Source organism: Engystomops pustulosus, chromosome 6, assembly GCF_040894005.1.
Source record: "Engystomops pustulosus chromosome 6, aEngPut4.maternal, whole genome shotgun sequence".
NCBI lineage: Eukaryota > Metazoa > Chordata > Amphibia > Anura > Leptodactylidae > Engystomops > Engystomops pustulosus.
This window is the reverse complement of record NC_092416.1, coordinates 25,955,525-25,982,590: the sequence shown is the minus strand read 5'-3', so window position 1 is coordinate 25,982,590 and position 27,066 is coordinate 25,955,525. Positions and strand designations below refer to the sequence as shown.

The 27,066-nt window shown below is 46.4% G+C and overlaps 2 protein-coding genes across 3 annotated transcripts in view; one reads left to right on the top strand and one right to left on the bottom strand.

Annotated features, from left to right (window-relative positions):
* The window catches only part of TMCO4 (transmembrane and coiled-coil domains 4), a 29,509-nt gene extending 24,301 nt beyond the window's left edge, over positions 1-5,208 (top strand). Inside the window, exon 14 of the mRNA XM_072155167.1 lies at positions 4,634-5,208. Coding sequence (XP_072011268.1) covers positions 4,634-5,008 — 375 coding nt within the window. The 3' untranslated portion in view covers positions 5,009-5,208. The remainder of the gene's footprint in view (positions 1-4,633) is intronic.
* Positions 5,209-5,868: 660 nt separating this feature from the next.
* On the bottom strand, positions 5,869-25,591 carry HTR6 (5-hydroxytryptamine receptor 6). Of its 2 annotated transcripts, XM_072155168.1 has the most exons (4): positions 24,007-24,024; positions 22,059-23,929; positions 11,751-11,894; positions 5,869-7,593 (listed from the first exon to the last, which is right to left on the bottom strand). In XM_072155168.1, exons 2-4 carry the CDS (start codon positions 22,791-22,793, stop codon positions 7,195-7,197), a joined length of 1,278 nt encoding a protein of 425 aa, XP_072011269.1. In that variant the 5' UTR covers positions 22,794-23,929; positions 24,007-24,024; the 3' UTR covers positions 5,869-7,194. The 2 variants fall into 2 exon arrangements, with proteins under 2 accessions (XP_072011269.1, XP_072011270.1); XM_072155169.1 differs by lacking the exon at positions 11,751-11,894 and having other exon boundaries at positions 22,059-25,591.
* Positions 25,592-27,066: the final 1,475 nt, after the last annotated feature.

The following is a 27,066-nucleotide window of genomic DNA, read 5'->3' as shown; positions in this document are numbered from 1 at the left end:
AGAATAGTGAGTGCAGCTCTGGAGTATAATACAGGATGTAACTCAGGATCAGTACAGGATAAGTAATGTCATGTATGTACACAGTGACTGCACCACCAGCAGAATAGTGAGTGCAGCTCTGGAGTATAATACAGGATGTAACTCAGGATCAGTATAGGATAAGTAATGTCATGTATGTACACAGTGACTGCACCAGCAGCAGAATAGTGAGTGCAGCTCTGGGGTATAATACAGGATGTAACTCAGGATCAGTACAGGATAAGTAATGTCATGTATGTACACAGTGACTGCACCAGCAGAATAGTGAGTGCAGCTCTGGAGTATAATACAGGATGTAACTCAGGATCAGTATAGGATAAGTAATGTCATGTATGTACACAGTGACTGCACCAGCAGCAGAATAGTGAGTGCAGCTCTGGGCTATAATACAGGATGTAACTCAGGATCAGTACAGGATAAGTAATGCCATGTATGTACACAGTGACTGCACCAGCCGCAGGATAGTGAGTGCAGCTCTGGGGTATAATACAGCATGTAACTCAGGATCAGTACAGGATAAGTAATGTCATGTATGTACACAGTGACTGCACCAGCAGCAGAATAGTGAGTGCAGCTCTGGAGTATAATACAGGATGTAACTCAGGATCAGTACAGGATAAGTAATGTCATGTATGTACACAGTGACTGTACCAGCAGCAGCAGAATAGTGAGTGCAGCTCTGGAGTATAATACACGATGTAACTCAGGATCAGTACAGGATAAGTAATGTCATGTATGTACACAGTGACTGCACCAGCAGCAGAATAGTGAGTGCAGCTCTGGGGTATAATACACGATGTAACTCAGGATCAGTACAGGATAAGTAATGTCATGTATTTACACAGTGACTGCACCAGCAGCAGAATAGTGAGTGCAGCTCTGGAGTATAATACAGGATGTAACTCAGGATCAGTACAGGATAAGTAATGTCATGTATGTACACAGTGACTGCACCAGCAGCAGAATAGTGAGTGCAGCTCTGGAGTATAATACAGGATGTAACTCAGGATCAGTACAGGATAAGTAATGTCATGTATGTACACAGTGACTGCACCAGCAGCAGAATAGTGAGTGCAGCTCTGGAGTATAATACAGCATGTAACTCAGGATCAGTACAGGATAAGTAATGTCATGTATGTACAGTGACTGCACCAGCAGCAGAATAGTGAGTGCAGCTCTGGAGTATAATACAGCATATAACTCAGGATCAGTACAGGATAAGTAATGTCATGTATGTACACAGTGACTGCACCACCAGCAGAATAGTGAGTGCAGCTCTGGAGTATAATACAGCATATAACTCAGGATCAGTAAAGGATAAGTAATGTCATGTATGTACACAGTGACTGCACCAGCAGAATAGTGAGTGCAGCTCTGGAGTATAATACAGGATGTAACTCAGGATCAGTACAGGATAAGTAATGTCATGTATGTACACAGTGACTGCACCAGCAGAATAGTGAGTGCAGCTCTGGAGTATAATACATGATGTAACTCAGGATCAGTACAGGATAAGTAATGCCATGTATGTACACAGTGACTGCACCAGCAGCAGAATAGTGAGTGCAGCTATGGAGTATAATACAGGATATAACTCAGGATCAGTACAGGATAAGTAATGTCATGTGTGTACACAGTGACTGCACCAGCAGCAGAATAGTGAGTGCAGCTCTGGGGTATAATACAGGAGGTAACTCAGGATCAGTACAGGATAAGTAATGTCATGTATGTACACAGTGACTGCACCAGCAGCAGAATAGTGAGTGCAGCTCTGGAGTATAATACAGGATGTAACTCAGGATCAGTACAGGATAAGTAATGCCATGTATGTACACAGTGACTGCACCAGCAGCAGAATAGTGAGTGCAGCTCTGGAGTATAATACAGGATGTAACTCAGGATCAGTACAGGATAAGTAATGTCATGTATGTACACAGTGACTGCACCAGCAGCAGAATACTGAGTGCAGCTCTGGAGTATAATACATGATATAACTCAGGATCAGTACAGGATAAGTAATGCCATGTATGTACACAGTGACTGCACCAGCAGCAGAATAGTGAGTGCAGCTCTGGAGTATAACTCAGGATCAGTAGGGGATGATTATTTGGAGCTGGAGATGCTGCGGGTGCACTCACGTGTCAGTTTCCTCTCTCCCTCCCTGTTCCCTGCTGGATGTGGAGCAGAGGAGGATACTACAGAGGAGCCGCTAGTGATGAATAAGTCATGTCACCTCCGGCCTCCATCTCTCAGCACTAGACGTCTTCCCCTGGAGCGGCGGCTGCTCGTGCTGTGGAGCGGTGATGGGTCTGTGGGGTTATATATAGGCCAGGCCTGAGTACTTACCCCTGAGGGGATGCATTATCACCTCCGGCAGGGGGAGGGCGCTGCACGTTACAGGTGATAAAAGCTTTAGATGTGGAGACTGCTGGGACCTGAGACATACTAGCTGCTCATCACCTGCGGTGGGACTACAAGTCCCAGCTTTACATTACACATAATATGGGCCGTGTAGCAGATTAGTACTGTAGCATCTGTAGAACTACAACTCCCAGCTGTCCGTATGTTATTCTCTGTGCCCTCCTGGTCCATGACCTGTGGTACTACAACTCCCAGCTGTCCGTATGTTACTCTCTGTGCCCTCCTGGTCCATGACCTGTGGTACTACAACTCCCAGCTGTCTGTATGTTATTCTCTGTGCCCTCCTGGTCCATGACCTGTGGTACTACAACTCCCAGCTGTCTGTATGTTATTCTCTGTGCTCTCCTAGTCCGTGGCCTGTGGTACTACAACTCCCAGCTGTCCGTATGTTATTCTCTGTGCCCTCCTGGTCCATGACCTGTGGTACTACAACTCCCAGCCTGTCTGTATGTTATTCTCTGTGCTCTCCTAGTCCATGGCCTGTGGTACTACAAGTCCCAGCCTGTCTCGCCCACATATTTGCTGTTTTTCTCTGCACATTTCTTTGCCGTGTTTTGTCATTGAGTTAATGGTCAGCGCTGAGGCTCACAGCAGATAATTGGCGCGGCGCCCCCACCTGGCAGAACTTAATTACACCTCCAGGTTATGCGCTGACCCGCCGTCCCATTCACAGCCCCTCAGGCCCAGCAGGTCGTGTATATTGAGGGAGGGGGGCAGCTGCTGGGTACAATGGCGCAGCGCTGCCCCCTATAATTACCCGCAGCGATAATCCACTTTATATTCTCAGAATTTCCTTCTATTTCTGTAATTTCGTATCCTGAGACCTCGCCCTCGTCTGGCGCTGAGATCCAGCTGCAGCAATGAGATCACGTATCGCACCGCGACTCCCACGTAATCACCACCAGCGCCAATTCCTGACCATCGTACCCATGTGGTTACCCAGCTTTTCTATCCCCAAGTTTATATTCATAGATTGTACTGGGGCTGTGTCCTCACACTGCTGTGCTCTGTGCTTTCTGTAGCCAGTGTAGTATCCTGAAATATAAATGCCGATTTCACAGTCCTGCTGCTACTATCATACACAAATGTAGGACTACACAAATTGGTCCACGGAATTTACATAATCAGGATCGTGAAGTAGGCATTAATATTTCAGGTTTGTACTGGGGTGTTTCCTCACACTGCTTTGCTCTGTGTTATCTCCAGCCAGTGTTAGGTATTGACCCTGGCGACAAGTGTAATCATACCTTTGCATGTAGTATTAGTAGCAGCGGGACTGTGAAATATGGGTTTATATTCCAGGATTGTAGCTTCTTTAAGTGCTTTGGGGGCGTGTCCTCACACTGCTGTGCTCTTAGCTCTGTGTATTGAACTGCTCCACGGCCCCGCATCTGTAGCATGCTTCTGGTTGAATATGACAACAGTGACTCAGGCTGTGGAGCAGCTTAATGCAGAGCGCTAAGAGGACACTTGGAGATGAACAAGTCCTGGAATATAAATCCATATTACACAGTTCTGCTGCTACTAATCACATGCACAAAGGTATGAATATTTATGTCTTGAATGACAATACCTAACACTGCTGCACAGAGCACAGCAGTGTGAGGACACCCACCCTTTGCATTTGGAGCAGCTACAATTCTGGAATATAAATCCATATTTCACAGTCCTGCTCCTACAAAAACATACACAAAGGTCAGAGAACACATCTCTCCAGGGACAATACCTGACACCGTCTGCAGAGAGCACAGAGCTAAGCAGTGTGAGTACATTCCCCTGGGGTACTTGGAGAAGCTACAGTAATGGGATAAAAATGCATATTTCAGTCCACAGTCCTGTTGCTACTACACACAAGGTAACAGGGGTATGCTTAAATAGATAACACTGGCTGCAGGGCTCTAAGAGCACAGCAGTGTGTGGACACACTGCACATGGAGAAGCTACAATCCAGGAATATAATTCCATATTCCACAGTCCTGCTGCTACTACCAACAACACATAAAGGTACAGTTACAGGGCTCTCCATGGATAATACTTCACACTGGCTGTTGTCTGTATGGTCACGCCTGTTGACAGGTTCCCTTTAAGGGGGGGGGGGGGAATACATTTTGCACTGTGTTTATAGGACGCACAATGGTCGCACATTGATACTGATCTCGTGTCTACTCCATAGGTGAATGGACACCTGGACTACATGAAGCAGATGGACACCATCCTGAAGGCTGTAGGTATCAAGACTAAGGAGTGTCGCCTGGAAGAGCACAACGGCCTCCTGCACCCACTAGGGGGCGTCCTCGCCCCATCTCCCAGTACTGCTGCTGCGGAAGAAGAAGCGCCCAGCGAGGAGGACACCTCCCCCTGGCACTGGGAACCTGTCAGCAGCTCCGCCCCATCTCCCTGCACCCGCTGCGGCACCACACAGGGGGAGGGTTCATTCTGTAAGGACTGCGCCAACAATAACAACATCACCACCAAAGAAATGGAGGCTCCTCCTCCTCTTAAAGAGACAGAACACGAGCCGGGGATCAGCTGCGGCTCTGAAAGGTGATCCAGACTTATCAACCCAGATACTGTGATACAAGGAGACCGTCCATGACCTGGGGGGGCAGGACAGATGTCAGGCTCTATCGCCCCCTGGAGGAGAAGCTGTGACACTGCATTGAGTATCCGCTCCGCTGCCTGAGGGGGGTTGCTCAACAGGAAGCCCCTCCTTACTGCCATCATTAAAAATACCAAAAAAAATCTACACCCTCCGCGTAGAATCAGTCTCTCAAGATCTGCCCTCTCTTAAAGGGGTTTTCCTGACATTCTATAAATAACAATTTCCTTTAAGAAGGGATTGGGGCCGGGACAAATTGTTTAATTTTCGGTGAAATTGCAAGAAAACCCATTTAAGAGGTGAAACAGGAAACTTTTCCCAAGAAGTTAGACAGCAGGTCGGGGAGTTTTTCAATTATATAGTAGTCTATGGAGAGGGGAGGGGGATCTATGGAGAGCGAGTCGCAGGTGCTAGGCCCCTCCCAGCAATTAACATACAGAGAACTGCAAGAACATTCTAGAATGTCGCTTATAAAAATAACATTCTCAGGAAGTACAGACTTCACTGAGCAATTTTCTTTCATGGGACACCAATAAAAATTGGTTAGAAAATAGTCTATGGAGAGGGGAGGGGGGTGAGTCACAGCAGCTACGTCTCCTCCCAGCTGTAGGTTGTAAATGAGCAGTCAGAGATGAGAAGATAACGAGTCACGTGATGACTACTGGACAGATGAAGGCTGCAGTTTCTTAAAGGGGAGGTTCACTTTTTTTTAATTTTCTGTCTCCCAGGCTACAAGTACCTGACATTTGTGTAATGTCATGGAGGTTGTTCCATCGTTGCCGGAGGCGAGGACTGACCCCTCCCCCGTGTTCTCATCAAATATCACAGATTTTATTTAAAAACATACATTTTAGAGAAAAGCAGTAAATTGCTGTATAAAATGTCAGCGGTGATGCCCCGGGATGGTGACACGAGGCAACTTATGGACCTCGCTGCAGAATGAAGCCGTGCTTAAAGGGGAGCTGCATTTCTGTGCATGTCGTATCCTCACACTGCTGTGTTCTTTGTTCTCTGCAATGACCTTCTCCACAGCTTAACTCTGCTCAGACTCAAAGCTATAACAGACACCTGGATGGATACTATAGTCACCGTCATTCAGTAATGAAGTTTGATGCCGAGTGTTCAGAGCACAGCAGTGTGAGGACACACCCGACATTTACAACCCTACAACAGAAATGCTTTTTTCACAGTCCTGCAGATATTAACAGCATACGCAAAACTATAATTGCACATCTCTCCATGAGCAACAGTGTTTGCTGGGAGCACAGAGCACAGCAGTGTGAGGAAACACCCCCAGTGTACAAACTTGGAATCCATTTTTAACAATCCTGCTGCTAATAACAATATACACAAAGGTATGATTACACATCTCTAGAGGGGCAGCACTGTCTGCTGGGAGCACAGAGCACAGCAGTGTGAGGACATGCCCCCGAAACATAAATGCATTTTTCACAATCCTGCTGCTACTAACAACATAAGCAAAGGCATGATTGCACAGATCCCCAGAAGCAAGGCTCCTGAGAGTGCTTAGCAGAGCAGTGTGAGGACACTTGGAGCAGCCACAATCCTGGAATATGAATGCATTTTTCACAATCCTGCTGCTACTAACAACACACACACACATTTCTATGATATATTCCTTTTAAAGGAAAGCTCTGATTTTGATTCCTTTCTAGTTTTCTTTAAAAAAAAAAAAAAACATCTCATTACTCCAATCACATCCAAAGCTGCGGTCACAATCCTAGTGTTTCCCGGTGTTGTTAGTGCATTATGTGAGCTTAGAGCCAAGTCGGGTTGGGTCACCCACAATGGGTGGCGGCTCAGCCATGTCTGTTGCTGGGAGTTTTGGAAGCTGCTTTGGCTGTGATTGGAGAACACGACGGCGCAATATAAGAAACGAAACGGTGAAGCAGAATGTTTTCAGCATCGGCGCTGGTGATTTACTCCTCTCACAGTGAATTAGCCACGATCACATGACCCCCGGAACCAAAAAAAACACAACCCCCCTCTACAAATGCACTGTCCCTGAGGTCACCTATATAAACTATACATGTGTCAGTCTTTACTGCGCATCCAGAATTCTACTCGTGAAGCAGGCGGCCCTGGATGAGCAGACGCTGAGGGTGGGTGCCGGCTCAGTCCATGGGTGTGTTGAGCTGGTGCACCTGCATCTCCTGCTCCAGGTCGAAGAGGTTGACGGAGTCCGCGGCGGTGACGGGCAGGGGGTCGGTGCTGTGGTCTTTGTAGTTGTGTAGTAGGTGCTCGTTGCCCAGGGTGGCGGAGTACAAGGAGTCTGTCTCCCCGCGCAGGGTCAGGACGTTCCTCAGGGACAGCCCCAGGCGGGGGGCGCTGTTGGAGTTGCGCACGGAGAGCGAGATGACCCTGGAGCGGCGGCAGCAGGGTAGGTACTTCCCCATGGCGCGCTTGAAGTCTCTCATGAAGAGCGGGTAGATGATGGGGTTCATGGTGCTGTTACAGTAGCCCAGCCACGTCAGGACATCAAACAGGTCCGGGGGGACGCAGTCACAGACCGCCTGCGGGGTACAAAGTACAAGATGGCGTTTAAGGGGAACCTATCAGCAGGTATGAGCATACAGACTGCACCCAGTGTTGTGTTTTGTGCCTGGATGTGTAGCCAGACATTTGTGTACATTCTTAGTAGCAGCAGGACTGTGAAAATGGATCTTTAGTCTAAGATTGCAGCTCCTCACACTGCTGTCCTCTGTACTCTCTGCAGCCAGGTAAGGTATTGTGCCTGAATGTGTAATCATACCTTAGTGTATGTTCTTAGTGGCAGCAGGACTGTGAAAATGATTTTTAGTCTAAGATTGCAGTTCCTCACACTGCCGTGTTCTGTGCTCTCTGCAGCCATTGTTATATATTATATCTGGATGTGTAATCATACCTTAGTGTATGTTCTTAGTAGCAGCAGGACTGTGAAAATGATTTTTAGTCTAAGATTGCAGTTCCTCACACTGCTGTGCTCTGTGCTCTCTGCAGCCATTGTTAGGTATTTTAACTGGATGTGTAATCATACCTTTATGTGTGTTGCTAGTAGCAGCAGGTCTGTGAAAATGGATCTTTAGTCTAAGATTGCAGCTCCTCAATCTGAATTTGAATCCAGTGTTAGGTATTCTGCCAAGATGTGTAATCATACATTTGTGTAGGTTATTAGTAGCAGCAGGACTGTGAAATATGGATTTATAATCCAGGCGTGTAACTTCTCTAACTTTACTGGGGGTGAACCCTAATCCTCACACTGCTGTGCTCTCTGCAGTCAGTGTAAGGTATTGTCCCTGGAGAGATCTGTAATCATACCGTTGGGGGTTTTTTGCTAGTAGCAGCAGGACTGTGAAAATGGTTCTTTACACTAAGAGTACAGCTCCTCACACTGCTGTGCTAAGGTCTCTGCATTGAGATGCTCCATAGTCCCTCAGAAGTAAAAACAGTTGCATGATTCTCGTTGAATCCTATATCAGTGACTGTGAAGCAGATCAATGTAGAGAACTAAGAGCACAGCAGTGTGAGGACACATGAGTAGAATCTAAGTATACATCCATATTTCACAGTCCTGCTTCTCCTAATAACATACTCAAAGGTATAATTACACCTGTCTCCAGGAACTACACATAATACTGGCTGCACAGAGCACAACAGTGTGTGGACAAGTGTGTGGACAACCCACCAGTAATACCCTGGAGTATTTATATACATATTTCACCTTCCTGCTGCTACTAAAACATACTTACATGTATGACTAGACATATCTCCATGGACTATACCTGACAGTGTCTAGGGAGAGCACAGCAGTGTGAGACACTTCTATTATCTGCAATCCTGGAATAAAAATCCATATATCACAGTCCTGCTGCTACTAATAACATACACACAGGTTTGATCACAGAGATCTCCAGGGACAATACCTAACACTCACTACAGAGAACACAGCAGTGTGAGGCACACCAGTATTATCTACAATCCTGGAATATAAATCCATATATCACAGTCCTGCTGCTACTAATAACATACACATAGGTATGATCACACAAGATGTCTAGGAACAATACCTGACACTCACTACAGAGAGCACAGCAGTGTGAGGCACACCCATATTATTTACAATCCGGGAATATAAATCCATATATCACAGTCCTGCTGCTACTAATAACATACACATAGGTATGATCACACAGATCTCCGGGGACTATGCCTAACACTGGCTACAGTCTGCATGGTCATTTATTACCATAGATAGGCGCCCCTTATCTCAGTGCATTAAGGTTTAGTGGTTTTCTTATGTCAGGATGTTAAATATGACTTGGAAAGTTGGGTGACAAACAATATGGCTGCTATTCTAAATCTCTCACATGGTTGTCAGTCTCTGAACAAATAAACCTCAGCAGTGATGGTATTGCTGTCCTCCATAGACCACCTTCAAGCTCATAGCTCCTTTAAGGCTTGGGTCACCCCTTTAAGAGCCATTGACCCCATTAATTACCTGCCATTTTCTGACCAGAGACGCTGTTCCTGCTGTGCTGTTACAAAGCGTTAAATGGATTTATGTATTTTATGTCTGAAGTTACTGTAACTTTCCTGAGGTGTAGCAGGCTGTGATTAGCTGGCAGCCCAGAGCGTCTAGACATAGCAAGTCTATAAGGACAGACTCCTTCTAGAGCTCTGGACTTTCCTGAGGTGTAGCAGGCTGCGATTAGCTGGCAGCCCAGAGCGTCTAGACATAGCAAGTCTATAAAGACAGGCTCCGTGTATGGCTCTGGACTTTCCTGAGGTGTAGCAGGCTGTGATATGCTGGCAGCCCAGAGTGTCTAGACATAGCAAGTCTATAAAGACAGGCTCCATCTAGGGCTCTGGGTCTTGACTTTCCTGAGGTGTAGCAGGCTGTGATTAGCTGGCAGCCCAGAGTGTCTAGACATAGCAAGTCTATAAAGACAGGCTCCGTGTATGGCTCTGGACTTTCCTGAGGTGTAGCAGGCTGTGATATGCTGGCAGCCCAGAGTGTCTAGACATAGCAAGTCTATAAAGACAGGCTCCATCTAGGGCTCTGGGTCTTGACTTTCCTGAGGTGTAGCAGGCTGTGATTAGCTGGCAGCCCAGAGTGTCTAGACATAGCAAGTCTATAAAGACAGGCTCCGTGTATGGCTCTGGACTTTCCTGAGGTGTAGCAGGCTGTGATATGCTGGCAGCCCAGAGTATCTAGACATAGCAAGTCTATAAAGACAGGCTCCGTGTATGGCTCTGGACTTTCCTGAGGTGTAGCAGGCTGTGATATGCTGGCAGCCCAGAGTGTCTAGACATAGCAAGTCTATAAAGACAGGCTCCGTGTATGGCTCTGGACTTTCCTGAGGTGTAGCAGGCTGTGATATGCTGGCAGCCCAGAGTGTCTAGACATAGCAAGTCTATAAAGACAGGCTCCGTGTATGGCTCTGGACTTTCCTGAGGTGTAGCAGGCTGCGATTAGCTGGCAGCCCAGAGCGTCTAGACATAGCAAGTCTATAAAGACAGGCTCCGTGTATGGCTCTGGACTTTCCTGAGGTGTAGCAGGCTGTGATATGCTGGCAGCCCAGAGTGTCTAGACATAGCAAGTCTATAAAGACAGGCTCCGTGTATGGCTCTGGACTTTCCTGAGGTGTAGCAGGCTGTGATATGCTGGCAGCCCAGAGTGTCTAGACATAGCAAGTCTATAAAGACAGGCTCCGTGTATGGCTCTGGACTTTCCTGAGGTGTAGCAGGCTGCGATTAGCTGGCAGCCCAGAGCGTCTAGACATAGCAAGTCTATAAGGACAGACTCCTTCTAGAGCTCTGGACTTTCCTGAGGTGTAGCAGGCTGCGATTAGCTGGCAGCCCAGAGCGTCTAGACATAGCAAGTCTATAAAGACAGGCTCTGTGTATGGCTCTGGACTTTCCTGAGGTGTAGCAGGCTGTGATATGCTGGCAGCCCAGAGTGTCTAGACATAGCAAGTCTATAAAGACAGGCTCCATCTAGGGCTCTGGGTCTTGACTTTCCTGAGGTGTAGCAGGCTGTGATATGCTGGCAGCCCAGAGTGTCTAGACATAGCAAGTCTATAAAGACAGGCTCCGTGTATGGCTCTGGACTTTCCTGAGGTGTAGCAGGCTGCGATTAGCTGGCAGCCCAGAGCGTCTAGACATAGCAAGTCTATAAAGACAGGCTCCGTGTATGGCTCTGGACTTTCCTGAGGTGTAGCAGGCTGTGATATGCTGGCAGCCCAGAGTGTCTAGACATAGCAAGTCTATAAAGACAGGCTCTGTGTATGGCTCTGGACTTTCCTGAGGTGTAGCAGGCTGTGATATGCTGGCAGCCCAGAGTGTCTAGACATAGCAAGTCTATAAAGACAGGCTCCGTGTATGGCTCTGGACTTTCCTGAGGTGTAGCAGGCTGTGATTAGCTGGCAGCCCAGAGCGTCTAGACATAGCAAGTCTATAAAGACTGGCTCCACCTAGGGCTCTGGGTCTGGGGATTTCTGTGAGAGAACACACTGACTGCTGCAGGCTGCTATTCTGTGATGTTGATGCAGCAGAGCCGATACGGTTTACCAAAGATGCTTGGTCTGGGGAAATTCCTGCTTTCCTTGAATCCTGAGAGGAAGCAATATTAGCAGCCATATTTACTGCCACTCAGCTTTCCCGTGAACAGATATAATGGAATCCTCCTTACCTGAACCACATTGGCAACAAAGAACGGCAACCAGGCCACGAAAAACATGCCCAGGAGGATGCCCAGGGTGAGGCTGGCCTTCAGAGCCTTCTTACTGTGCTTCGTCACAAACCTCCTGCCCTCCACGACCGGGACTGCAAGCACCTGGGGGCGTAAAAGAGAGAGAGGGGGGCGGGGTTACATGATTTGGGCTGCATGAGAGAAATGGGGCCCCCCTTTGTCCATGGCTGAGTCTGGTATTGCAGCTTTGCCCATAATTCACCAAATCAATAGAACAATGGGAGATGTGTAGCTAACATCAGTTAGTGATTCAGTAGAATTGTGGATGCAGCTCTGGAGGGGACTAGAGTATAAGACATATTGTACAGTGAGTGTATAATGAGGTGTAATGGATTACACATCACATATTGTGGGCATGATAATCCCCCTGGCACCGCGCCCACGTAACCTGCCAATCTGTCGTTGGATTACACATCCGCAGCCGCTCTCCAAAATCTAATGTGGGTCAAGCAGCGGCTCGGGAGATCAGAGCTGGAGATGTGCAGCGCTGGCATCATAGCAGCTGCCGGGCGATGCCCACATCTGCCCGTTACTGCCCGTGATATAAGAACCAGTCCTTACAGCTGAGGGTTTGTAACAGTTACATCCAGTTAACACAATCCCCTTGAAGCTAAATGTGTGCTGTGTAAATCTCTCTTCTGTCCTGATAAGGTCACTGCACTATGGCGGTGTCCTCACACTGCTGTGCTCTGAGCTATCTGGAGTGAAGCTGCTCCACAGTACCTCATCTCTGGTGTGAGTGACTTCTGTACTATGTAAACTAGAAGACTGCTACAGCCTTAGTGGAAAGCAGAGGGGATGTGCTGTGACGTTCTCAATGCAGAGAGCACAGAGCACAGCAGTGTGAGGACACACCCATCCAATCCTAGAATATAAATCCATATCTCACAGTCCTCCTGCTACAAATATAAAGGTATGGTAACACATCTCATTAGGGACAATACCTAACACTGGCTGCAGCCTGTATGGTCATACCTGCTGACAGGTTCCCTTTATGTGCATTTCTACCTCATACTCCAGTCACATCTAAAGCTGAATTCAGTAGGGAAGATAGAACTGTGTTCTCTGAAGGAATCAGGACATGTTGGGAGTGGAAGAGTTCTTACAGGTTGAAGCCCCCTAACCTAAGAGCAAAGAGCGCAGCAGTGTGAGGTCACTTGGAGAAGCCACAGTTCTGGAATATAAATCCATATATCACAGTCCTGCTGTTCCTAACAATATACTTGAAGGTCTGATTACACAGATCTCCAGGAATAATACCTAACACTGACTGCAGAGAGCATAGAGCACAGCAGTGTAAGGACACACACCCCCAGGACATTTGGAAAAGCTACAATCCTGGAATTTAAAAACATATTTCACAGTCCTGCTGCTCCTAACAATATACTTAAAGGTCTGATTACATAGATCTCCAGGGACTATACCTAACACTGACTGCAGAGAGCATAGAGCACAGCAGTGTGGGAACACCTACCCCTGGACAATTGGAGAAACTACAATCCTGGAATTTAAATATATATTTCACAGTCCTGCTGCTCCTAACAATATACACTTAGGAATGATTACATCTCTCTCCAGGGCCAACACCTAATACTGACTATAGAGAGCATAGAGCACAGCAGTGTGAGGACACCTACCCCAGGACATTTGGAGAAACTACAGTCCTGGAATATAAATCCTTACGCCACAGTCCTGCTGCTACTAACAATATACACAAAGGCATGATTACACATCTCTCCAGGGACAATATGGTTTACCTGCTGACAGGTTCCCTTTAAGCCTCTCTTCATTTTCTATCATGGATTTGGCTGTGGGTCTTTTCTATCGCGCAGGGTCTAGCAGTAGGTGTCCTGTGGGTGAAGCAGCACCCGCTTTTTATATTCATGCCTTTAATTAAAGGGAATGTTACCAGAGCTGAGGACCTGTCAGTGTTATTATAACGTGGAACAGCAGAGACCTGGCAATGGCTCCCCTCCCCCTGCCACACAGTGACTTGGCACGGGTTACCCCGCAGCAGAGGGTAGAGGGGTGTGTGGATGTTTTATGCATGCGTGGTGCCTGGCAGGACTCATGTTCACAGGGAGATCGGGGAGGGGGAGACATGTGACTCATCGCAGCGGCTGTTCTGCACCCGGCTGGGACTGTTCACATGCTGCAGCTTTATAATCAGTCCCATTCATCTGCAGCAGCGAGCACACGCATCCTGGGATAGTGTGAATACACCCCAAGCTTCTGGACGTATACACAGGGGTCTTCTACATCGGACTCACAAAGAGGAAATGATCACAATCAGAGGTGGAAACTTTCACTCTAGAGGACCTTTCACCACTGGAGATGAGTATAATACATGCTGTAGGGGCGACTACACAGATTCAGGGGCACTTTGAATTTTCTTTCTAGTCCCCACGGTTGCTAAGATATCAGTCCTGGTATCTGACCATTGTAATCCTCTCCACTGTTAGAGGAGGAGCTGGAGGCGTGTGTTATGCTAATTTTCTCGGACAAACTGAAGATATGTGACCATTATAATCCTCTCCACTGTCAGAGAGGAGGAGCTGGGAGGGGGCGTGTCTTATAATAATCTTCTCAGTGTCTCAGAATTGTAGATTAGCATAACACACGCCCCCTCCTCTGCTCCAGTTCCTCCTCTCTGACAGTGGAGAGAATTATAATGGTCAGATCCTTGGACTGATATCTCCACAACCAGAAAGTGCCCCTGAATCTGTGTGGCAGTCCCTACATTATGTTGGGTTCATCTCCACAAGTATGAGGTGATGAAAGGTCCTCTTTAAAGGGGATGTTTCAATCAATCTTACCCTGCAGCAGTGTAAGGTATTGTCCCTGGTGAGATGTGTGATCAGACCTTCGTGTATGTTTTTAGTAGCAGAAGGGTTGTATTAGAGGGTTGTACACTGTTGGTATGTCCTCACACTGCTGTGCTCTGTGCAGCCAGCATTAGTTATTTGCCCTTACCCTTCCATATGTTATCAGCAGCAGGACTGTAAAATATGGATTTATATTACAGGGTTGTAACTTTTCCCCAAGTACACTAGGGGAGTGTCTTCACACTGCTGTGCTCTGTGCTCTCTGCAGCCAATGTTAGTTATTGGGGATCTGTGTAATCAGACCTTTAAGTTTGTTACAGGTCTATATTGTTAGTAGCAGCAGGACTGTGAAATAGATTTATATTTCTTACACTGCTGTGCTCTGTGCTCTCTTCTTTTAGGTAAGTGGTCCTCAACCTGATGAAAGCCACTAACCTAGCAACAGTAGCTGCAGGACTGTAATATGTGCACTGCTGTGCTCTGTGCTCTCTACAGCCAGTGTTAGTTATTGCCCCTTACCTCTGCACATGTTGTTATCCGCAGGATTGTAGCTCCTCACACTGCTGTTCTCTTAGCTCTCTGAATTAAACTGCTTCAGAGCCCCTCCTCTTTTAATGAAAGCAGTTACTCAGAGCAGAAAGGATGTGAAGTTCAGTGCAGAGAACTAAGAGCACAGCAGGGTTAGGACACTCAAAAGAAGAATAGGTAAAACCTCCAGTCTCTGGATGTGGATGTAAATATATAACACATTTACATTTTATAATTTGCAGAAATTTGGAGAATCAGGTATCATTTCCTGAACATTTCCTGATACTTTGTGTTCCTCAACCACATAAAATATTTGTTTGTGGCCAAGTACAACTTCAAGGGGGTGAAAACTTTCACAAATCCCTGCATGTGACTGCTGCCCAGAGCCTTATAGCACTACCACTAACCACCACTAGGTGCTGCTCTCTGTGCAGTGCACTGCCCCCTATGGCTGCAGCAGGTAATACAATCCTCTATTATATCTGCCTGAGGGTCAGTGACTCCAAGTGATGGGAATTCCAGCTCTTCTGGCTCCTGAACGGCCACTAAGTCCCCCCACACAACTCCACTATTAAAGCGATTTTATCGGGTTAAAGGGGGCGTGGTGAGCTGTTTAGGGCCAGGATTTAGTGAGCTCTTTGTGCCGAGCCCGTTCGCGACCAACACATCACTAGTGACAGGAGCCAATAATTATTTCCTGATAAAAGAGGAAGGGAAATTACCATCACGTTATAAAGTCTAATCATTCACTGAGATTTACTACTATCTCCATAGTAATATCCACAGTGTACAAGCACCAGAACCAGAACCAAATCACTGTTCTACAGGCCCAGTATACCAGATTCATGCACAGTACCACTTCTCCGGTCCTGTATATATATGGACAGTGCACAGTACTACTTCTCCTGTCCTGTATATATATGGACAGTGCACAGTACCACTTCTCCTGTCCTGTATATATATGGACAGTGCACAGTACCACTTCTCCTGTCCTGTATATATATGGACAGTGCACAGTACCACTTCTCCGGTCCTGTATATATATGGACAGTGCACAGTACCACTTCTCCGGTCCTGTATATATATGGACAGTGCACAGTACCACTTCTCCGGTCCTGTATATATATGGACAGTGCACAGTACCACTTCTCCTGTCCTGTATATATATGGACAGTGCACAGAACCACTTCTCCTGTCCTGTATATATATGGACAGTGCACAGTACCACTTCTCCTGTCCTGTATATATATGGACAGTGCACAGTACCACTTCTCCTGTCCTGTATATATATGGCCAGTGCACAGTACCACTTCTCCTGTCCTGTATATATATGGACAGTGCACAGTACCACTTCTCCTGTCCTGTATATATATGGACAGTGCACAGTACCACTTCTCCTGTCCTGTATATATATGGACAGTGCACAGTACCACTTCTCCTGTCCTGTATATATGGACAGTGCACAGTACCACTTCTCCTGTCCTGTATATATATGGACAGTGCACAGTACCACTTCTCATGTCCTGTATATATATGGACAGTGCACAGTACCACTTCTCCTGTCCTGTATATATATGGACAGTGCACAGTACCACTTCTCCTGTATATATGGGCAGTGCACAGTACCACTTCTCCTGTCCTGTATATATATGGACAGTGCACAGTACCACTTCTCCTGTCCTGTATATATATATGGACAGTGCACAGTACCACTTCTCCTGTCCTGTATATATATGGACAGTGCACAGTACCACTTCTCCTGTATATATATGGACAGTGCACAGTACCACTTCTCCTGTCCTGTATATATATGGGCAGTGCACAGTACCACTTCTCCTGTCCTGTATATATATGGGCAGTGCACAGTACCACTTCTCCTGTCCTGTATATATATGGACAGTGCACAGTACCACTTCTCCTGTCCTGTATATATATGGACAGTGCACAGTACCACTTCTCCTGTCCTGTATATATATGGGCAGTGCACAGTACCACTTCTCCTGTCCTGTATATATATGGACAGTGCACAGTACCACTTCTCCTGTCCTGTATATATATGGACAGTGCACAGTACCACTTCTCCTGTCCTGTATATATATGGACAGTGCACAGTACCACTTCTCCTGTATATATATGGACAGTGCACAGTACCACTTCTCCTGTATATATATGGACAGTGCACAGTACCACTTCTCCTGTCCTGTATATATATGGACAGTGCACAGTACCACTTCTCCTGTCCTGTATATATATGGACAGTGCACAGTACCACTTCTCCTGTCCTGTATATATGGACAGTGCACAGTACCACTTCTCCTGTCCTGTATATATATGGACAGTGCACAGTACCACTTCTCCTGTCCTGTATATATATGGACAGTGCACAGTACCACTTCTCCTGTCCTGTATATATATGGACAGTGCACAGTACCACTTCTCCTGTCCTGTATATATATGGAAAGTGCACAGTACCACTTCTCCTGTCCTGTATATATATGGACAGTGCACAGTACCACTTCTCCTGTCCTGTACATATATGGACAGTGCACAGTACCACTTCTCCTGTCCTGTATATATATGGACAGTGCACAGTACCACTTCTCCTGTCCTGTACATATATGGACAGTGCACAGTACCACTTCTCCTGTCCTGTATATATATGGACAGTGCACAGCACCACTTCCCCTGTCCTGTATATATATGGACAGTGCACAGTACCACTTCTCCTGTCCTGTATATATATGGACAGTGCACAGCACCACTTCCCCTGTCCTGTATATATATGGACAGTGCACAGCACCACTTCCCCTGTCCTGTATATATATGGACAGTGCACAGTACCACTTCTCCTGTCCTGTATATATATGGGCAGTGCACAGCACCACTTCCCCTGTCCTGTATATATATGGACAGTGCACAGTACCACTTCTCCTGTCCTGTATATATGGGGAGTGCACAGTACCACTTCTCCTGTCCTGTATATTTATGGACAGTGCACAGTAACACTTCTCCTGTCCTGTATATATATGGACAGTGCACAGTACCACTTCTCCTGTCCTGTATATATATATGGACAGTGCACAGTACCACTTCTCCTGTCCTGTATATATATGGACAGTGCACAGTACCACTTCTCCTGTCCTGTATATATATGGACAGTGCACAGTACCACTTCTCCTGTCCTGTATATATATGGACAGTGCACAGTACCACTTCTCATGTCCTGTATATATATGGACAGTGCACAGTACCACTTCTCATGTCCTGTATATATATGGACAGTGCACAGTACCACTTCTCCTATCCTGTATATATATGGACAGTGCACAGTACCACTTCTCCTGTATATATGGGCAGTGCACAGTACCACTTCTCCTGTCCTGTATATATATGGACAGTGCACAGTACCACTTCTCTTGTCCTGTATATATATATGGACAGTGCACAGTACCACTTCTCCTGTCCTGTATATATATGGACAGTGCACAGTACCACTTCTCCTGTATATATATGGACAGTGCACAGTACCACTTCTCCTGTCCTGTATATATATGGGCAGTGCACAGTACCACTTCTCCTGTCCTGTATATATATGGACAGTGCACAGTACCACTTCTCCTGTATATATATGGACAGTGCACAGTACCACTTCTCCTGTCCTGTATATATATGGACAGTGCACAGTACCACTTCTCCTGTCCTGTATATATATGGACAGTGCACAGTACCACTTCTCCTGTCCTGTATATATATGGACAGTGCACAGTACCACTTCTCCTGTCCTGTACATATATGGACAGTGCACAGTACCACTTCTCCTGTCCTGTATATATATGGACAGTGCACAGTACCACTTCTCCTGTCCTGTATATATATGGACAGTGCACAGTACCACTTCTCCTGTCCTGTATATATATGGACAGTGCACAGTACCACTTCTCCTGTCCTGTATATATATGGACAGTGCACAGTACCACTTCTCCTGTCCTGTATATATATGGACAGTGCACAGTACCACTTCTCCTGTCCTGTATATATATGGACAGTGCACAGTACCACTTCTACTGCCCTGTATATATATGGATAGTGCACAGTACCACTTCTCCTGTATATATATGGACAGTGCACAGTACCACTTCTCCTGTATATATATGGACAGTGCACAGTACCACTTCTCCTGTCCTGTATATATATGGGCAGTGCACAGCACCACTTCTCCTGTCCTGTATATATATGGACAGTGCACAGTACCACTTCTCCTGTCCTGTATATATATGGACAGTGCACAGTACCACTTCTCCTGTCCTGTATATATATGGACAGTGCACAGTACCACTTCTCCTGTCCTGTATATATATGGACAGTGCACAGTACCACTTCTCCTGTCCTGTATATATATATGTACAGTGCACAGTACCACTTCTCCTGTCCTGTATATATATGGACAGTGCACAGTACCACTTCTCCTGTCCTGTATATATATGGACAGTGCACAGTACCACTTCTCCTGTATATATGGACAGTGCACAGTACCACTTCTCCTGTCCTGTATATATATGGACAGTGCACAGTACCACTTCTCCTGTCCTGTATATATATGGACAGTGCACAGTACCACTTCTCCTGTCCTGTATATATATGGACAGTGCACAGTACCACTTCTCCTGTCCTGTATATATATGGACAGTGCACAGTACCACTTCTCCTGTCCTGTATATATATGGACAGTGCACAGTACCACTTCTCCTGTCCTGTATATATATGGACAGTGCACAGTACCACTTCTCCTGTCCTGTATATATATGGACAGTGCACAGTACCACTTCTCCTGTCCTGTATATATATGGACAGTGCACAGTACCACTTCTCCTGTCCTGTATATATATGGACAGTGCACAGTACCACTTCTCCTGTCCTGTATATATATGGGCATGGCACAGTACCACTTCTCCTGTCCTGTATATATATGGACAGTGCACAGTACCCCTTCTCCTGTCCTGTATATATATATATATGGACAGTGCACAGTACCACTTCTCCTGCCCTGTATATATATGGACAGTGCACAGTACCACTTCTCCTGTCCTGTATATATGGACAGTGCACAGTACCACTTCTCCTGTCCTATGTATATATATGGACAGTGCACAGTACCACTTCTCCTGTCCTGTATATATATGGACAGTGCACAGTACCACTTCTCCTGTCCTGTATATATATGGACAGTGCACAGTACCACTTCTCCTGTCCTGTATATATATGGACAGTGCACAGTACCACTTCTCCTGTCCTGTATATATGGACAGTGCACAGTACCACTTCTCCTGTCCTGTATATATATGGACAGTGCACAGTACCACTTCTCCTGTCCTGTATATATATATGGACAGTGCACAGTACCACTTCTCCTGTCCTGTATATATATATGGACAGTGCACAGTACCACTTCTCCTGTCCTGTATATATATGGACAGTGCACAGTACCACTTCTCCTGTCCTGTATACATATGGACAGTGCACAGTACCACTTCTCCTGTCCTGTATATATATGGACAGTGCACAGTACCACTTCTCCTGTCCTGTATATATATGGACATTGCACAGTACCACTTCTCCTGTCCTGTATATATATATGGACAGTGCACAGTACCACTTCTCCTGTCCTGTATATATATGGACATTGCACAGTACCACTTCTCCTGTCCTGTATATATATGGACAGTGCACAGTATCACTTCTCCTGTCCTGTATATATATGGACAGTGCACAGTACCACTTCTCCTGTATATATGGACAGTGCACAGTACCACTTCTCCTGTCCTGTATATATATGGACAGTGCACAGTACCACTTCTCCTGTCCTGTATATATATGGACAGTGCACAGTACCACTTCTCCTGTCCTGTATATATATGGACAGTGCACAGTACCACTTCTCCTGTCCTGTATATATATGGACAGTGCACAGTACCACTTCTCCTGTCCTGTATATATATGGACAGTGCACAGTACCACTTCTCCTGTCCTGTATATATATGGACAGTGCACAGTACCACTTCTCCTGTCCTGTATATATATGGACAGTGCACAGTACCACTTCTCCTGTCCTGTATATATATGGACAGTGCACAGTACCACTTCTCCTGTCCTGTATATATATGGACAGTGCACAGTACCACTTCTCCTGTCCTGTATATATATGGGCAGTGCTAAGTACCACTTCTCCTGTCCTGTATATATATGGGCAGTGCACAGTACCCCTTCTCCTGTCCTGTAGATATATGGACAGTGCACAGTACCACTTCTCCTGTCCTGTATATATATGGACAGTGCACAGTACCACTTCTCCTGTCCTGTATATATGTACAGTGCACAGTACCACTTCTCCTGTCCTGTATATATATGGACAGTGCACAGTACCACTTCTCCTGTCCTGTAGATATATGGACAGTGCACAGTACCACTTCTCCTGTCCTGTATATATATGGACAGTGCACAGTACCACTTCTCCTGTCCTGTATATATATGGACAGTGCACAGTACCACTTCTCCTGTCCTGTAGATATATGTACAGTGCACAGTACCACTTCTCCTGTCCTGTATATATATGGACAGTGCACAGTACCACTTCTCCTGTCCTGTATATATGTACAGTGCACAGTACCACTTCTCCTGTCCTGTATATATATGGACAGTGCACAGTACCACTTCTCCTGTCCTGTAGATATATGGACAGTGCACAGTACCACTTCTCCTGTCCTGTATATATATGGACAGTGCACAGTACCACTTCTCCTGTCCTGTATATATATGGACAGTGCACAGTACCACTTCTCCTGTATATATGGGCAGTGCACAGTACCACTTCTCCTGTATATATGGATAGTGCACTCACCTGCACATGGTCTTCGGACATGTTGGGCACATTTGTGGTCAGTGATGCCACCTGCACCGCCTGCTTCCTGGCGGCCAGTAGGATCCTGCAGTAGGTGAATGATATGGCGGCTGATGGTAGAAAGAAGGTCAGGCAGGAGGCGATCAGTGCATAGGGTAGGCTCACCAGCAGGCGGCACTGCTTCTCCTCGGACACCAATGTCAGGTTGGACGGTTGTAACTCGGACTCCGGGTCATGCCATCCCATCTCAATGGGCAAGAAGGAAGCCAAAGCCGCCAGGGTCCATGTGGCCAATATCAGCGCCAGCGCCCTGCAGGACGTCATCCGGAGCTTGTACTTTAGTGGAGAGATGATAAGCAGGTAGCGGTCCAGGCTGATGACGCACAAGTTGAGGATGGACGCGCTGCAGCACATGACATCAAAGGAATACCAGACGCTGCAGAACTCAACGTCTAAGACCCACTTCCCATAGAGTTCATTCAACATGGCCGGTGGCATCACCACCAGTCCCACCATGAGGTCCGACATGAAGAGGGACACCAGGAAATAGTTGGAGGTGTTCCTCAGGGATCTCTGGGTGAAGATCAGTAAGATAAGCAGAGAGTTTCCTAAGGTCGTAAGAAAGATGATAAAGGAAAGGAAAACCGCCATCCAGACCCGTCGCCCATTGGGAGATGACCCCTCTGCCGCTCTGCTATACAGTCCATCCCAATGTTCATCCATTTGTTGAGCCATGAAGAATTATCCTATCAAGACGTGACCAATGCAAGTGTCTCCTCTTTCCCGGGTGTATCTCCATCGATCCTAGAGCTTCTCCACCATTCCAACACTGGTCCTGCCCTATCTGCTCCACCATTCCCAACGTGGCCCCATCTTAACTTGTTCCTTCTTCACCATTCTGACCCGTCTAGTCCAATCTTCTCACAGTATCCACCACTGAGATTTTAGTCCAGTCCAATTCTCCAACCTTCTCTACCAAGTAGATACTGACCCTGTCCTATCTTTCCATCTTTAAAGCTATATTGGTTCTGTCTTATATTCCTTCCTTCACCTCCACTTCTGATCCTTTCTTACTTTCTCACATTCCACTTTCTAAACTTGGTTCTACTCTCCCATCTTCTGAACCATCTTCTTATCTTCTTCCCGTTTCCACCAAAATTCCAGACCAGTCTTAGATATTTAGCTTTTTCACTACACAGATCCTGGCCCTATCATATAGTATCTTCTCACCATCTCCACCAATCAGATCCTGTCTAAACTTCTCACCTTCCACCACCTTGATCCTGTACCGATTTCTTATACTCTCCACCTTTTGTTTCTTTTAACCTTTCCAACAACCAGGATGTGTTCCACCTTCTCCAAAATTCCAGATCGACCTTAGTTTCTACCTCTTTTACCAACCATATCTTTGGTTCATTCTATTCTGTCTTCTCCCCTTCTCCACCACCAAGATCCTGATCTAGTCCTATCTAATTCTTATCTTCCTCTTCCACCATCCACTTATGGTCCTATCTTCTCACCTTCTCTATCACACAGATCCTGGTCTGGTCCTATCTTCTACCTCTTCCACCATCCACTTATGGTCCTATCTTCTCACCTTCTCTATCACACAGATCCTGGTCTGGTCCTATCTTCTACCTCTTCCACCATCCACTTATGGTCCTATCGCCTCACCTTCTCCACCTTCTAGATCCTGGTCTGTCCTATCTTCTTACCTCTTCCACCACCCACTTATGGTCCTATCTTCTCACCTTCTCCACCACCCAGATCCTGGTCTGGTCCTATCTTCTTACCTCTTCCACCACCCACTTATGGTCCTATCTTCTCACCTTCTCTATCACCCAGATCCTGGTCTGGTCCTATCTTCTTACCTCTTCCACCACCCACTTATGGTCCTATCGCCTCACCTTCTCCACCTTCCAGATCCTGGTCTGTCCTATCTTCTTACCTCTTCCACCATCCACTTATGGTCCTATCGCCTCACCTTCTCCACCTTCCAGATCCTGGTCTGTCCTATCTTCTTACCTCTTCCACCATCCACTTATGGTCCTATCTTCTCACCTTCTCCACCACCCAGATCCTGGTCTGGTCCTATCTTCTTACCTCTTCCACCACCCACTTATGGTCCTATCTTCTCACCTTCTCTATCACCCAGATCCTGGTCTGGTCCTATCTTCTTACCTCTTCCACCACCCACTTATGGTCCTATCGCCTCACCTTCTCCACCTTCCAGATCCTGGTCTGTCCTATCTTCTTACCTCTTCCACCATCCACTTATGGTCCTATCGCCTCACCTTCTCCACCTTCCAGATCCTGGTCTGTCCTATCTTCTTACCTCTTCCACCATCCACTTATGGTCCTGTCTTCTCACCTTCTCTATCACCCAGATCCTGGTCTGGTCCTATCTTCTTACCTCTTCCACCATCCACTTATGGTCCTATCTTCCCACCTTCTCCACCACCCAGATCTTGGTCTTGTCTTATCTTCTTACCTCTTCCACCATCCACTTATGGTCCACAATCCCGGTCCTGTGCTTTATGTTCCATTCACTTTTTTTCAATCTTTTCCACTTTTTCCTTGATTTTTCGTTAATTTGGATGAGTCTTTGCCGTCGTCTTCCTACGTCTTCTCGTCTCTAATAATAATCTCCTCCGGGTGGTTGTTCCTTCCCTGTAATTACTCTGTTTTCCTGCAGTTTATTGTGTCTTCTCCTGTCTCGCTGTCACTTCTCCTCTGTGAGACTCTCGTCCTCGTCTCCGCCATAACTCCCCCTCCTGCAGGAGCAGCGGATCTGGCAGAGCCGATATTAATCACATGCAACAGCCTTTGGAAGGCAGCGAATGTGAGATGTGTACGAGCGGGTGAGTGAGCGGCTACTGACAGCGAGGATAAGGGAACTCCAGCGCTGGGTCCCACCCTCCGAGCCCCTTCCTCTAGGAAAATCTCATCATCTCCTGCAATCACCGACTTCTCCATCAAAACCAAACACATCAGTCCGTGCCCATCAGATGCCAATACAACAGCAGGGACCAGAAATAGCTTCCAATAATCCTCAAAAGCAAGGTCTGCAAGAATGGGGATAGAGCATCTCAGCTGCTGTAGAACCTCATAACACACCTCAGCTACTGCAGAACCTCATAATACACACCTCAGCTGCCACAGGACCTCATAGAACACACACCTCAGCTACTGCAGAACCTCAAAACCACCTCAGCTGCTGCAGAACCTCATTATTCACAACTCTGCTGATGCAGAATCTCATAATACACACCACAGCTACTACAGAACCTCATAATACACCTAAGCTACTGCAGAACCTCATAATACACACCTCAGCTGCTGCAGAACCTCATAATACACCTCAGCTACTGCAGAACCTCATAATACACACCTCAGCTACTGCAGAACCTCATAATACACACCTCAGCTGCTGCAGAACCTCATAATACACCTCAGCTACTGCAGAACCTCATAATACACACCTCAGCTACTGCAGAACCTCATAATACACACCTCAGCTGCTGCAGAACCTCATAATACACACCTCAGCTGCTGCAGAACCTCATAATACACCTAAGCTACTGCCGAACCTCATAATACACACCTCAGCTACTTCAGAACCTCATAATACACACCTCAGCTACTGCAGAACCTCATAAGACGCACCTCAGCTCCTGCAGAACCTCATAATACACACCTCAGCTGCTTCAGAACCTCATAATACACCTCTGCTACTGCAGAACCTCAAAATACACACCTCAGCTACTGCAGAACCTCAAAATACACACCTCAGCTACTGCAGAACCTCATAATACACACCTCGGCTACTGCAGAACCTCATAATACACCTAAGCTACTGCAGAACCTCATAATACACCTAAGCTACTGCAGAACCTCATAATACACACCTCAGCTGCTCCAGAACCTCATAGTACACACCTCAGCTACTGCAGAACCTCATTATACACACCTCAGCTACTGCAGAACCTCATAATACACACCTCAGCTGCTCCAGAACCTCATTATACACACCTCAGCTACTGCAGAACCTCATAATACACACCTCAGCTGCTCCAGAACCTCATTATACACACCTCAGCTACTGCAGAACCTCATTATACACACCTCAGCTACTGCAGAACCTCATAATACACACCTCAGCTGCTTCAGAACCTCATAGTACACACCTCAGTAACTGCAGAACCTCATAGTAAGCTTTGTATACTTGGTACAGGGTGAGTAGATGTGGGCGCTGGCCGCGGTGCTGAACCTTCCTCCGATCTTTCTCAGCAGATTTTGTGAATTCCTCTCGTCCTGTCTCTTTAAAAAATAAAATGGAGGAAAAATTCTATCATAGCTTTATGTGTATTCCATAATAATAATTCAATATCTGCATCTAGGAAAGCTGGGTCACAATTAATGCAGCTCCTATCAATAGGCCTATAGCCCCTGATCAAATACTTAGGTACAGCTGGTAAATTTGCCGTTCAGGGGTCCTGGAAAGCTGGGTCACAATAAATACAGCTCTTATCAATAAGTTTATACTCCCTGATCAAAAACTTAGGTACAGCTGGTAAATTTGCCATTCAGGGATCCTGGAAAGCTGGGTGACAACCATATTGGAATGAGTTGTGATTATGGTGCTTAAATGCCTCCACAGTGTTATCATCCCACCCTACAGCACTGACCTCTATCAGACATACTAATACTTCTCACTGCTGAGGGTTTGTTGCAATTGTACCCAGTCGAGGCAATCCCCTGTGAGCTGAACCTATCAGCAGCTGATGGTTTGTTTCAATGTCTCAGCGCAGGCGGAATGTACAGAGCTGGAGTGTTTAGATTGGATACAATTGTAACAAACCCTCAGCTGTGAGTTGAATCAGGTCATTTTCTGGATGTAGATTTGCAGTGAGTGGAGATCCCCTGTAAGAGGAGAGCATCTGGCGTAATATTGGGTGACATGTAATTACTGGGGCTGTCATTATCCCCTCCGCTCCTCATCTCATTA

Excerpts from the sequence above, each read along its gene's own strand:
- HTR6 (XM_072155168.1), bottom strand. The coding sequence starts at position 22,793 with ATGGCTCAACAAATGGATGAACATTGGGATGGACTGTATAGCAGAGCG. Across the intron at positions 11,895-22,058 it reads TGTCCGAAGACCATGTGCAG|GTGCTTGCAGTCCCGGTCGT; the intron begins GTGAGTGCACTA and ends TTACGCCCCCAG. Across the intron at positions 7,594-11,750 it reads TTGTTGCCAATGTGGTTCAG|GCGGTCTGTGACTGCGTCCC; the intron begins GTAAGGAGGATT and ends TGTACCCCGCAG.